This window comes from Loxodonta africana, chromosome 2 (assembly GCF_030014295.1).
Source record: "Loxodonta africana isolate mLoxAfr1 chromosome 2, mLoxAfr1.hap2, whole genome shotgun sequence".
NCBI classification, from domain to species: Eukaryota; Metazoa; Chordata; class Mammalia; order Proboscidea; family Elephantidae; genus Loxodonta; species Loxodonta africana.
This window is the reverse complement of record NC_087343.1, coordinates 127,556,480-127,569,710: the sequence shown is the minus strand read 5'-3', so window position 1 is coordinate 127,569,710 and position 13,231 is coordinate 127,556,480. Positions and strand designations below refer to the sequence as shown.

The 13,231-nt window shown below is 37.1% G+C and overlaps 1 protein-coding gene across 1 annotated transcript in view; it reads left to right on the top strand.

Annotated features, from left to right (window-relative positions):
* ADAMTS19 (ADAM metallopeptidase with thrombospondin type 1 motif 19) overlaps window positions 1-13,231 on the top strand; it is a 326,216-nt gene that overhangs the window by 242,824 nt on the left and 70,161 nt on the right. Inside the window, exon 16 of the mRNA XM_064275572.1 lies at window positions 11,820-11,900. Coding sequence (XP_064131642.1) covers window positions 11,820-11,900 — 81 coding nt within the window. The remainder of the gene's footprint in view (window positions 1-11,819; window positions 11,901-13,231) is intronic.

Genomic DNA, 13,231 nt, shown 5'->3' with positions numbered 1-13,231 from the left:
TAAATTAATTAGTAATAAAATATTACATTTTTGAGAACTTTCACATTAAAAAATTCTGTATGAGCCATAATTTTATCATGGGCCTCATCTATTTTGACTTTAGGAATGTTGTGTTCATTCCTCTTGAGACCATTTCATCCCTTTAGTTTATGGGCTTTCTAGAATTTCTTGAAGGAATTGCAGCCTATTTGGTCCAGTTGGCCATGTACACTGTATAATTGCATGAGCAACATATATGCAGACACATGTGGGTGTTTCCAGTCCCTCTGCTAAATTTAGAATTTGCTAAATCATTTTTGTTGGAGCTAGAAAATAAACTTAAGAAGTTATATGTGTGGTTTTCTTTTTCATAGTATATTTGTCATGTCTTTTCATTATAACCTTCCTAGCCAGGAGATCATTTTTTTAAGTTAATAAAAGGGAAATTGTGTATTTGGCCATTTGTGGAACTCTATAGTTGTTTATCAGTGTATGTTAGTTAATTTTTTGTTAGTTAAGAGCAAAATGTGCATAAAATGTATTATTCTTGGTATAAGAAGATGATGACATTCACCCTGCATAAGGAGGACATGCTCTTGGAGTTTTTGTTTGTTTGCCAAACCAGTGGGAGTGTTGTCTATTTTGTTTTATGAGACAGTAGCAGTGAATCATAACAAGAAGCACATAGTGGAATCAGATATATCTGAGTTCAAAGCATGGGTCAGCTGATTATAATACTTTATAAATGTAATATCTACCTTGGATGTTACCACATGTTTAAATGTAATAATTTATGTAAAGTACCTGGAATAGTGATTAGCACATAGCAGTTGTTCAAAATGTGGTATTTATCATTGTTACTATCATGAAGATGATGGTTGCTATTAGCTTTTAAGATGGCTAACTAAGAATGAGATCTCTTATTATAAGATAGGATTTTCCTCTGTACAAAATAAATTGTTCAATATGAGGATCAAACTTATTGAGATCAAAATCATTGGCATCATGTCCCAGCTTCTAAGCTAGACAATTGTTGTGGTTGTTAGGTGCCATTGAGTTTGTTCTGACTATAGCGACCCCATGAACAACAGAACAAAACACTGCCCGGTCCTTTGCCAGCCTCACAGTCATTGCTATGTTTGAGCCCATTGTTGCAGTGATTGTGTCAGTCCATCTCATTAACAGTCTTTCTCTTTTTCGCTGATCCTCTACTTTACCACCCTATCGGGCAGTTCTGCACTGTCCCATAGGGTCACTATGAGTTGGAATCGGCTCCATGGCAATGGGTTTTGGAAACTCTGGTGGCGGAATGGTTAAGAGTAGGCTGCTAGACTGCAACCATTTCAGCAGTGTGGTGGTTTGATATTTGACACCACTTTGCCTGTTAATGCCACCTACCCACCAAACCAAACTAAAACCAAACCCAGTGCTGTCGAGTCGATTCTGACTCATAGCGACCCTATACGTCAAGGGCCTAATGACTGGTGGCTCCACTCAGGTCACCCAGCAACCCACAACAGGGGTCCAATGATAACTGGTACCTCCCAGCCATTACGGTCAAAAGCATTGGGTGCCCAAGGTCCGTCAGCAGAACCCACCCACCTGTATGCTCTAGGGAACAAGGATGGGCTTTCCTCACAGACACTCAGGGGATGGTTCTCAACCCCCTGCCTTGTTCAGAGGGTGACCACCTGCTGCAACCAGATACCGGTACCTACACCAATCACCCCTGCCCCTCTAAGGCTGTAGGACAGAGCCTGTGCCACACACTTGATGACCAGCTACCTGGACACTTGAGTTGAATCCATTCAACTCCTAGATGGATATATCTGATAACAGCTCTAGTCATCTGGTAACAAAAAGTCAGAGCTTCAAAGGTGAAAATAATCAAGCTACCTCACTCAAGCAACCTATTTGGGCATACCAAAACAAAACAAAGCAAGAAGCTAGGATATAATAAGCAAACATAAAATAAACTAATGCAATAACTTATAGATACCTCAGAGACAACAATCAATATCAAATCACATAAAGAAACAGACCATGATCATTTCAAAAAGCTCTCAAAACAAAAAATCAAGAGATCTTCTAGATGAAGGTGCCTTCCTAGAAATACTGGATGCAGAATACAAAAGATTAATATACAGAACCCTCCAAGACAGCAGGAAGGAGATCAGGCAATACGTAGAACAAGCCAAGGAACACACAGATAAAACAGTTGAAGAAATTAAAAAGGTTATTCAAGAACATGATGGAAAATTTAATATGATGCAAGAATCCCTAGAGAGACAGCAATCAGAAATTCAGAAGATTAATAATAAAATTACAGAATTAGACAACTCAACAGAAACTCAGAAGAGCAGAATTGAGCAAGTGGAAGGCAGAGTTGGTGAGCTTGAAGATAAAGCACTTGGCATCAATATGTTTGAAGAAAAATCAGATAAAAGAATTTTAAAAAAATGAAGAAACCTTAAGAATTATGTGGAATTCTATCAAGAGAAATAACCTATGAGTGTTTGGAGTACAAGAACAGGGAGGAATAACAGAAAATACAGAGAGAATTGTTGAAGATTTGTTGGCAGAAAACTTCCCTGATATTGTGAAAGATGAGAAGACATCTATCCAAGATGCTCATCAAACTCCACATAAGGTAGATTTTAAAAGAAAGTCACCAAGGTATTATAATCAAACTTGTAAAAACCAAAGACAAAGAGAGAATTTTAAGAGGAACTAGGGATACATGAAAAGTCACCTGCAAAGGAGAGTCAATAAGAATAAGCTCAGACTACTCGGCAGAAACCATGCAGACAAGAAGGCAATGGGATGACTTATATAAATCATTGAAGGAAAAAAACTGCCAGCCAAGAATCATATATCCAGCAAAACTGTCTCTTAAATATGAAGGTGAAATTAGGACATTTTGAGATAAACAGAAGTTTAGGGAATTCGTAAAAACCAAACCAAAACTATAAGAAATACCAATGGAAGTTCCTTGGTTAGAAGATAAATCATATCAGGTATCAAGCCAAGACTAGAACACTGGACAGAGCAATCAGATGTCAACCCAGACAGGGGAATCACAAAAATAAATCAAGATAAAAAAATGCTTACAACAGGGAAACAGCGATGTTATTATGTAAAAGAAGACAACATTAAAACAATAAAGAGGGACTAAAAAATGTAGTCATAGATCTTTCAAATGGAGAGGAAGACAAGGCGATATAAAGAAATAAAAGTTAGGTTTAAACTTAGAAAAATAGAGGTAAGTATTAAGGTAACCACAATGGAGACTAACCTACACATTAAAATAAAATGCAAGAAAAAAATAGAGACTCAGCAGAAACACAATCAACAACAATATAAACCTCTCAGCACAAAAAATTAAGTGGGAAAAAGAAACTGTCAACAACACACAAAAAAAGACATCAAAATGACAGCACTAAATTTCTACCTATCCATAATGACGTTGAAAGTAAATGGACTAAATGCACCAATAAAGAGACAGAGAGTGGCAGAATGGATTAAAAAACATGATCTGTCTGTATGTTGCCTACAAGAGACACACCTTAGAGACACAAGCTAAAACTCAAAGGATGGAAAAATATACCAAGCAAACAACAATCAAAAAAGAGCAGGAGTGGCAATATTAATTTCTGACAAAATAGACTTTAAAGTTAAATCGACGCCAAAAGATAAGGACAATATATAATGATTAAAGGGACAATATACCAGGAGGATATAACCATATTAAATATTTAGGCATCTAATGACAGGGCTGCAAGATACATAAAACAAACTCTAATAGCATTGGAAGGTGAGATAGCACCACAATAACAGTAGGGGACTTCGACACATCACTTTTGGTGAAGGACAGGACATCCAGAAAGAAGCTCAGTAAAGACACAGAAGATCTAAGTGCCACAATCAACCAACTTGACCTCACAGACATATACAGAACACTCCACCCAACAGCAGCTAAGTATAGTTTCTTTTCTAGTGCACATGGAACATTCTCTAGAATAGGCCCCACATTAGGTCATAAAGCAAGCCTTAGCAGAATTCAAAACATTGAAATATTACAAAGCATCTTCTCTGACCGTAAGGCCATAGAAGTAGAAATCAATAACAGAAAAAGTGGTAAAAAGAAACAATACCCTGCTCAAAAACAACTGGGCTATAGAAGACATTAAGGATGGAATAAAGAAATTCATTGAATCCAATGAGAATGAAAACACTTCCTATCAGCACCCTTGGGACACAGCAAAAGTAGTGCTCAGAGGTCAATTTATATCAATAAGTGCACAGACACAAAAAGAAGAAAGGGCCAAAATCAAAGAATTATCCCTACAACTTGAACAAATAGAAACAGAGCAACAAAAGAAACCCTCAGGCACCAGAATACAACAAATGATAAAAATTAGAGCAGAACTAAATGAGATAGAAAACAGAATAACAATTGAAAGAATTAACAAGACCAAAAGTTGGTTCTTTGAAAAAATTAACAAAAGTGATAAACCATTGGCCACACTGACAAAAGAAAAACAAGAGAGGAAGCAAATAACCCAAATAAGAAATGAGATGGGCGACATTACAACAGACCCAACTGAAATTAAAAGAATCATATCAGATTACTATGAAAAATTGTACTCTAACAAATTTAAAAACCTAGAAGAAATGGATGAATTTCTAGAAACACACTGCCCTACCTAAACTAACACAAACAGAGGTAGAACAACTAAATAGACCCATAACAAAAGAAGAGACTGAAAAGGTAATCAAAACACCCCCCACCCCCAAAAAAAGCCCTAGCCGTGACAGCTTCACTGCAGAGTTCTACCAAACTTTCAGAGAAGAGTTAACACCACTACTACTAAAGGTATTTTGGAGCATAGAAAAGAACAGAATACTCCCAAACTCATTCTATGAAGCCAGCATATCCCAGATACCAAAACCAGGTACAGACACCACAAAAAAAAAGAAATTTATAGACCTATATCCTTCATGAACTTAGATACAAAAATCCTCAACAAAATTCTAGCCGGTAGAATTCAACAACATATCAAGAAAATAATTCACCATGACCAAGTGGGATTCATACCAGGTACGCAGGGATGGCTCAACATTAGAAAAACCATTAGTGTAATCCATCATATAAATAAAACAAGAGACAAGAATCACGTGATTTTATCAATTTATGCAGAAAAGGCATTTGACAAAGTTCAACACCCATTCATGATAAAAACTCTCAGCAAAATAGGAATAGAAGGAAAATTCCTCAACATAATAAAGGGCATTTATACAAAGCCAACAGCCAATGTCATCCTAAATGGAGAGAGTCTGAAAGCATTCCCCTTGAGATTGGGAACTAGACAAGGGTGCCCTTTATCACCACTCTTATTCAAAATTATGCTGGAGGTCCAAGCCAGAGCAATTAGGCTAGATAAAGAAATACAGGGCATACAGGTTGGCAAGGAAGTAGTGAAAGTATCTCCATTTGCAGATGACATGATCTTATACAGACAAAACCCTAAATAATCCTCAAGAAAGCCACTGAAACTGACAGAAGAGTTCAGCAGAGTATCAGGATACAAGATAAACATGCAAAAATCAGTTGGATTTCTCTACACCAGCAAAGAGGACATCACCAAATCAATACCATTTACAGTAGCCCCCAAGAAGATGAAATACTTAGGAATAAATCTTACCAGAGAGGTAAAAGACCTATACAAAGAAAACTATAAGACACTACTGCAAGAAACCAAAGAGACCTACATAAGCGGAAAAACATACCTTGCTCATGGATAGGAAGACTTAACATTGTAAAAATGTCTATTCTACCAAATGCCATCTATAGATACAATGCAATTCTGATCCAAATTCCAACGGCATTTTTTAATGAGGTGGAGAAACAAATCACCAACTTCATAAGGAAGGGAAAGAGGCCCTGGATGAGTAAAGCATTACTGAAAAAGAACAACAAAGTGGGAGGCCTCACTCTACCTGATTTTACAACCTATTATACTGCCACAGTAATCAAAACAGCCTGGTACTGGTATGACAACAGATACATAGACCAATGGAGCAGAATTGAGAATCCAGACATAAATCCATCCACATATGAGCATTTGATATTTGACAAAGGTCCAAAGTCTGTTAAGTGGGGAGAAGACAGTCTCTTTAACAAATTGTGCTAGCATAACTGGATATCCATCTGCAAAAAAATGAAACAAGACCCACACCTCACACCATGAGCAAAAACCAACTCAAAATGGATCAAAGACCTAGATATAAAATCTAAAACAATAAAGATCATGGAAGAAAAAATAGGGACAACATTAGGAGCCCTAATACATGACATAAATGGTATACAAAACATTACCAACAATGCAGAAGGGAAACTAGATAACTGGGAGCTCCTAAAAACCAAACACCTATGCTCATCCGAAGACTTCACGAAAAGAGTAAAAAGACTACCTACAGACTGGGAAAAGGTTTTTAGCAATGACATTTCCGATCAGCGCCTGATCTCTAAAATCTACATGATGCTGCAAAAACTCAACTACTAAATAACAAACAATCCAATTAAAAAATGGGCAAAAGATATGAACAGGCACCTCACTAAAGAAGACATGCAGGTAGCTAAAAGATACATGAGGAAATCTTCATGATCATTAGCCATTCGAGAAATGCAAATCAAAAGTACAATGAGATTCCATCTCACTCCAACAAGGCTGGCATTAATCTAAAAAACACAAAATAATAAATGTTGGAGAGGTTGTGGAGAGTTTGGAACACTTATACTCTGTTGGTGGGAATGTAAAATGGTACCGCCACTTTGGAAATTGATTTGGCGCTTCCTTAAAAAGCTAGAAATAAAACTGCCATACAATCCAGCAATCCCACTCCCTGGAGTATATCCTAGAGAAATAAGAGCCTTTACATGAACACACATATGCACACCCATGTTCATTACAGCACTGTTTACAATAGAAAAAAGGTGGAAGCAACCAAGGTGCCCATCAATGCATGAATAAAAAGAAAAAATGGATAAGTAAATTAAGGTATATTCACACAGTGGAATACTATGCATCGAAAAAGAACAATGATGAAACTGTGAGTCATTTCATAACATGGAAGAATCTGGAAGACATTATGCTGAGTGAAATTAATCAGTTGCAAAAGGACAAAATTGTATAAGACCACTAGTATAAGAACTTGAGAAACTGAATATTCTTTGATGGTTTCGAGATGGGGGAGGGAGGGAGGGAGAGCTTTCACTAATTAGATAGTAGATAAGAACTATTTTAGGTGAAGGGAAAGACAACACACAATACAGGAGAGGTCAGCACAACTGGACTAAACCAAAAGCGAAAAAGTTTCCTGAATAAACTGAATGCTTTGAAGGCCAGCATAGCAGGGGCAGAAGCTTGGGGACCATGCTTTTAGGATACATCTACGTCAATTGGCATAATAAAATCTGTGAAGAAAACATTCTGCATCCCACATTGGAGAGTGGCGTCTGGGGTCTTAAATGCTAGCAAGCGGCCATCTAAGATGCATCAATTGGTCTCAACCTACCTGGAGCAAAGGAAAATGAAGAACAGCAAAGACACAAGGTAATTATGAACCCAAGAGACAGAAAGGGCCACAGAAACCAGAGACTACATCAGCCTGAGACCAGAAGAACTAGATTGTTCCCGGCTACAACCAATGTCTGCCCTGACAGGGAAGACAACAGAGAACCCCTGAGGGAGCAGGAGAGCAGTGGGATGCAGACCCCAAATTCTCCTAAAAAGACCAGACTTAATGGTCTGACTGAGACTAGAAGGACCCCAGTGGCCATGGTCCTCAGACCTTCTGTTAGCCCAAGACAGGAACCATTCCGAAAGCCAACTCTTCAGACAGGGATTGGACTGGATAATGTCATAGAAAATGATACTGGTGAAGAATGAGCTTCTTGGGTCAAGTAGACACATGAGACTATGTTGGCATCTCCTGTCCAGAGGGAAGATGAGAGGGCAGAGGGGATCAGAAGCTGGCCGAACGGACATGAAAAGAGAGAGTGGAGGGAAGGAGTGTTCTGTCTCATTAGAGGGAGAGCAATTAGGAGTATATAGCAAGGTATATGTAAATTTTTGTATGAGAGACTGACTTGATTTGTAAACTTTCACTTAAAGCACAATAAAAATTAAAAAAAAAAAAAGAGTAGGCTGTAACCAAAATATCGGCTGTTTAGAATTCGCCAGGCACTCTTTGGAAATTCTGTGGGGCAGTTCTACTCTGTCCTCTAGGGCCGCTCTAAGTCGGAATTGACTCGACAACAACGGGCTTGGTTTTTTGGTCTACTTTACCAAGCATGATGTTTTTCTCCGGGGGCTGGTCCCTCCTGATACCATGTCCAAATTATGGGAGACGAAGTCTCGCCTTCCTCACTTCTAAAGAATATTGTGACTGTACTTCTTTCAAGTCACATTTGTTCTGGCAGTCTATGGTATATTCGATATTCTTCATCAACACCATAATTCAAAGGTATCAATTCTTCTTCAGTGTTCCTTATCCATGGTCCAGCTTTGGCATACATATGATGTGATTGAAAATACCATGGCTTGGTTTGGGCAATCTTAGTCCTGAAAGTGACATCTTTGTTTCTGAACACTTTAAAGAGGTCTTTTGCAGCAGATTTGTCCAGTGCAATAGGTTATTTGATTTCTTGACCACTGCTTCCATGGGTGTTGATTGTGGATCCAAGTAAAATGAAATCCTTGACAGCTTCAGTATTTCCTGTTTGTCATGATGTTGCTTATTGATTCAGTTGTGAGAATTTTTGTTTTCTTTATGCTAAGGTGTGATCCATATTGAAGGCTGTAGTTTTTAATCTTCATCAGTAAGTGCATCAAGTACTCTTTCCTTTTAGCAAGCAAGGTTGTGTCATCTGAAGTAGTCATTCTCATATCTATCTCTATTAATAAATGTACATTCTCAATTTTGTCAAAAGGCTTATTTTACTAAAGAAGTGCTAAGCCCCCAGTCGTTGGCTTTTTCTTTTCATATCATTTTTGCTTGATGTTTCTCCCATCTTTCTTCTTTAAACAGTCCAACTCATCTGTTCTCAAAACTGTTCCAGTGGAACAAATAATCAAGAGTTGCTCTAGATCAAACTGTAAACTTAAATATAGGTTTTTCTCTAATGCACAAATACCTTGGAGTTTACTGCTAAACTCAGTCAGGAATTTACGCACATTATCTCTCCCTTTCTCCAGCTACTATTCTTTTTTTTTTTTTTTAGCATCCTGAAATTTAGCATCTTTTCTATACTAAATGCTTTTACTCAGAGATTAGCAATTACCTCCTGACAGTGAAATCTGGTGGACCGCTTGTTTTCACCTTTCTTTTGATATCTGTACAGGTTTAACACAGTTGACTAGCAACTTTACTTCTCGAAATATTCTAATCCATAGGAACCATCTATACCAAAATAGACCAGATTTCCTCCCGTGCTGGTAATTTTTCCTTCTCTGTCTTCTTTCCTGTTTTCAACCTTTCCATTAACTAACTATGGCTATCCTCCAAGGCTGAGTCCTTGACTTCTTTCTCCATCTTAGTCTAATGGCTTAAACTACCACATCTGTAAGAATGCCTCACATCAGTAGCCTTTCTCTGGAGTTCCAGAGGTTCCAGCATTCTTACCGGATGTTTTTACTACTATGGGATACTGTTTCATTAAATATACAAATTGCAAAGCTGAACTTATCAAACGTCATCCAAACTAGACCTTCTCTTTACCTCTATTTTCCTGTAAATAATGTTTCCATTCTCACATAAGTAATAATAAAGCATTGTTTTCAATGTTTATGTCCCTATTTTCTGCTGGTCACCAAGTTCAGCAATTTCTTTTTCTTCACAGTGTCTTCTGGGTTTTCTGTCAGATCCTCTACCAGTCCTGAATTTCTACGTTAGTCTCATGACCTCTGTTATCCATGACTGTATCCCCTAGACATTCTGCATACTGCTGTCAGATAAAGCCTCTTCAAACCAGGATCTAATTACCAAATTCTATTGCTATAGAATTTTCAGTAGTTTCACATTGATGAATTCAGGCTCTGGGGCTGCATTTAAACTCTCAGTAGAGCCACCTTCTTATAGTTCCTCATTCTGTCAGAATTATTTCATTTGTTTGATATGAAAATGCCATGTACTGCTTTACTGTATTTGACATACAGTGAACTCATCCTTTTTCTATATGTATCCAAATACTATCCATTTTTCAAAGACAGTTCATCTACTTACTTTGTTGTGAAGCTTTTTGTGGCTATAGGAAGTGCTCTCTCCTCTGAATCATAATGATTAGAGCTGATACCAGTGTTTGTCAACATGAATAATGTATATAACTATTTCTTTCTATGACAAAAATAGCAGTGAATCTTATGGGACATGATGAGATCAGGGAAGAGGGACAGTTTAAAAAGCTCTGGTTTATATTCCTTAGTAAGGAATTAACCATATCCTTTTATTTATTACCTCTTTAATGTAATTTTTCAGTTTTATTTAACATGTATATATAAAAGTTATTTATGCTTTGTCTTTCCGATTAGATTATAAGCTTATTGAGGGCAGAGACAATCTTACCTTGCTTCTATGTACAAATTGACATAAACATATGTTTCTGTTCTCACTGCTGCCTCTATTGTTCATGGAATACAGTGATAGTGTTTTTATGTTTGGTGTACTCCAAATGGTTCAACTGAATAAGCAGTGTTCTGAATGGAAATTATGATTCTGAAGGCACATGCCTCTAATTCCAGTCACAGCCACCAGGTGGAGCGTATACTACCTTTTGGTATATACCAAGTAAGTGTAAACATTTTCAGTACTTTGAAAAATTAAGAAACAAGAGACAACCCTGGAATTAGCTATGTCGCCTTTAAAAACAAAAACTTTGAAATGAGCCTTTTATAAGATATATGGACCTACACAGAAATATTCAGAAGAACATTAAAAATTATTTTAACATAATTTTTAAAAACATAACTATTGAGCCAAAAGTAGGCATCTTGCTGTCTCTATCCCTACTCTGTACTAGTTGCCATCTTGATTCTAACATTTTTCTGCAGGTGCTCTCTTGTATCACTTTATGTTATCATCTTATTTCACTTGAAGTACTACGTTCTTAATTTCTGCTGTGAAGCCTTTCCTAAGAGACAGCTAATTGTATCTTGCTTCTAGCTGTCTGACACCTTGGGAAGTGACGCTGGCTTGCTTTGTGAGGTCTTGCACTTGTCTCCAGTTCCAGTTTCAAAACCCTTTGTTAATCTCCAGGGAATGCGTTGTCACTCTGTCCTATACATACCTACTCTGGGACGGGGACATGTTCCAGGCCAGCTGTGTTCTCTCTGCTGCATTTCCTCCTCCTCCACGCTTTCTAACTTAAAGGAACCCCTAGAACAGAATCTCAGGTTATTTACTCTGTTCTAAGATCCAATGCTTTTTTTAAGATCCAATGTTTCTAACCAGGCTGTCCCACTGTGCTTTTTCTCAGTTCTTAAAGTATCAGTGAACTTAACATGTAAAATATCATTAACATGTAAAATATCATTGCCTATTTGTCCTTGATGGTGCTGTAGGCTCAGCGTTTTTTCAAGAAGCTGCTCCACTTGAACACCAAACCAAAAAACCCATGGACACCTAATCGATTGTGACAGCTTTTATACATAAGTTTTCTTCCACGGGTAGTGAAATAGCAGAGCAAAAACCAAACGAAAAATTAGAAAGGCAAGTCAGTCAAGAAAAAAAATTCTTATGAGAACTCAAAATTTATTTCATTTTTTTATGAATTCTTACAGGCTACGTAGAAGTGCTGGTGATACCTGCTGGAGCAAGAAGAATCAAAGTTGTGGAGGAAAAGCCGGCACATAGCTATTTAGGTAACCTCTGTCACAGACACAGACAATCCAAGTATTAGTCCAGCTCCTGAGAGTCCTGTGAAGAGGAGGAAAGTCAATCTGTTTCTAGTTACATGTTTGAATTTCCCAGGAAGCGCCTCATGTCATATCAAGTAGGAATTTCTTTCCATCTCTCCCAGGGACTTCCCAGGAACAAAAGCAATCTGGTTGTCTGTATGGTTTTTAAGGAGTAAAAATTACTTCCATGTGTTAGTCTAATGTTTAAAAAAACTCTTTGAAGGATCTGGGTATATTTTATTTCATGTACAGACACACAAATACACATACATATTAATTATATGTGTATATATATACAAATATATAAAAAGATTGTTTTAGAATTAGGAAATCTTACAGATTTTTTTTTTTTCTTTTCTACATCCTAAAAGAACTAGATTTCTTTTTTTTTTCTTTTAACTGGGAAGGGGTTTACTCTCATCTCACTTCAGCTGAACTCACCTGTGAAGAGAGGATTTTTAAATGTTTATATATTGCTTGTAGGAAGGACTATACCAGTTATTTGAACATTTTAATTAGGCCAATTAATGAATTCTAAAAATGTGAAAGAAAATATTGGTTGTCAACATACACATTTCTTATGCATTAAAATTTTAATCTGAGTCATGTGAAATGGCATATCGTGCTTATATTATCTTTAAAGAAAGCCTTTTTACCTTCTTTTTTACAGAAATACTGTCCTCATTATTCTCTCTTAAAAGAACAATAATGTTTAAATAGGGAAATCATTTGTTCATGCTAAATAACCCAATCTTACATGATCGTTTCTACTCTACAACATTGAAAAGGTCTACAGTAGGATTGTATTTTTTTTTTATCAGGATTTGCTTTGTAGGAGTAGAAAAACTTGAGGAAACAATAAAAAAAAAAAATCCTTCGCCATATGACACACACATTTATCTATCATTAAAACCCATTGTCATCAAGTCCATTCCAACTCATAGCAACCCTATAGGACAGAGTTGAACTGCCCCACAGGGTTTCTAAGGAGCTCCTGGTGGATTTGAACTGCCAACCTTTTGGTTAGCAACCGAACTCTTAACCACCACACCACCAGGGTTTCCTCGTTTGTCATTACCCATATATAAATTTTATCTATTTTTACTTACTACATTGTTTAGTACAATGTCACATACTTTGGATGTATTATCAGGAGGGACTTGTCCCTAGAGAAGGACATCATACTTGGTAAAGTAGAGGGTCAGTGAAAAAGGAAGACCCTTGATGGGATAGATTGACACAGTGGCTGCAACAATGGGTTCAAGCATAACAACAATTATGAGGATGGCACAGGA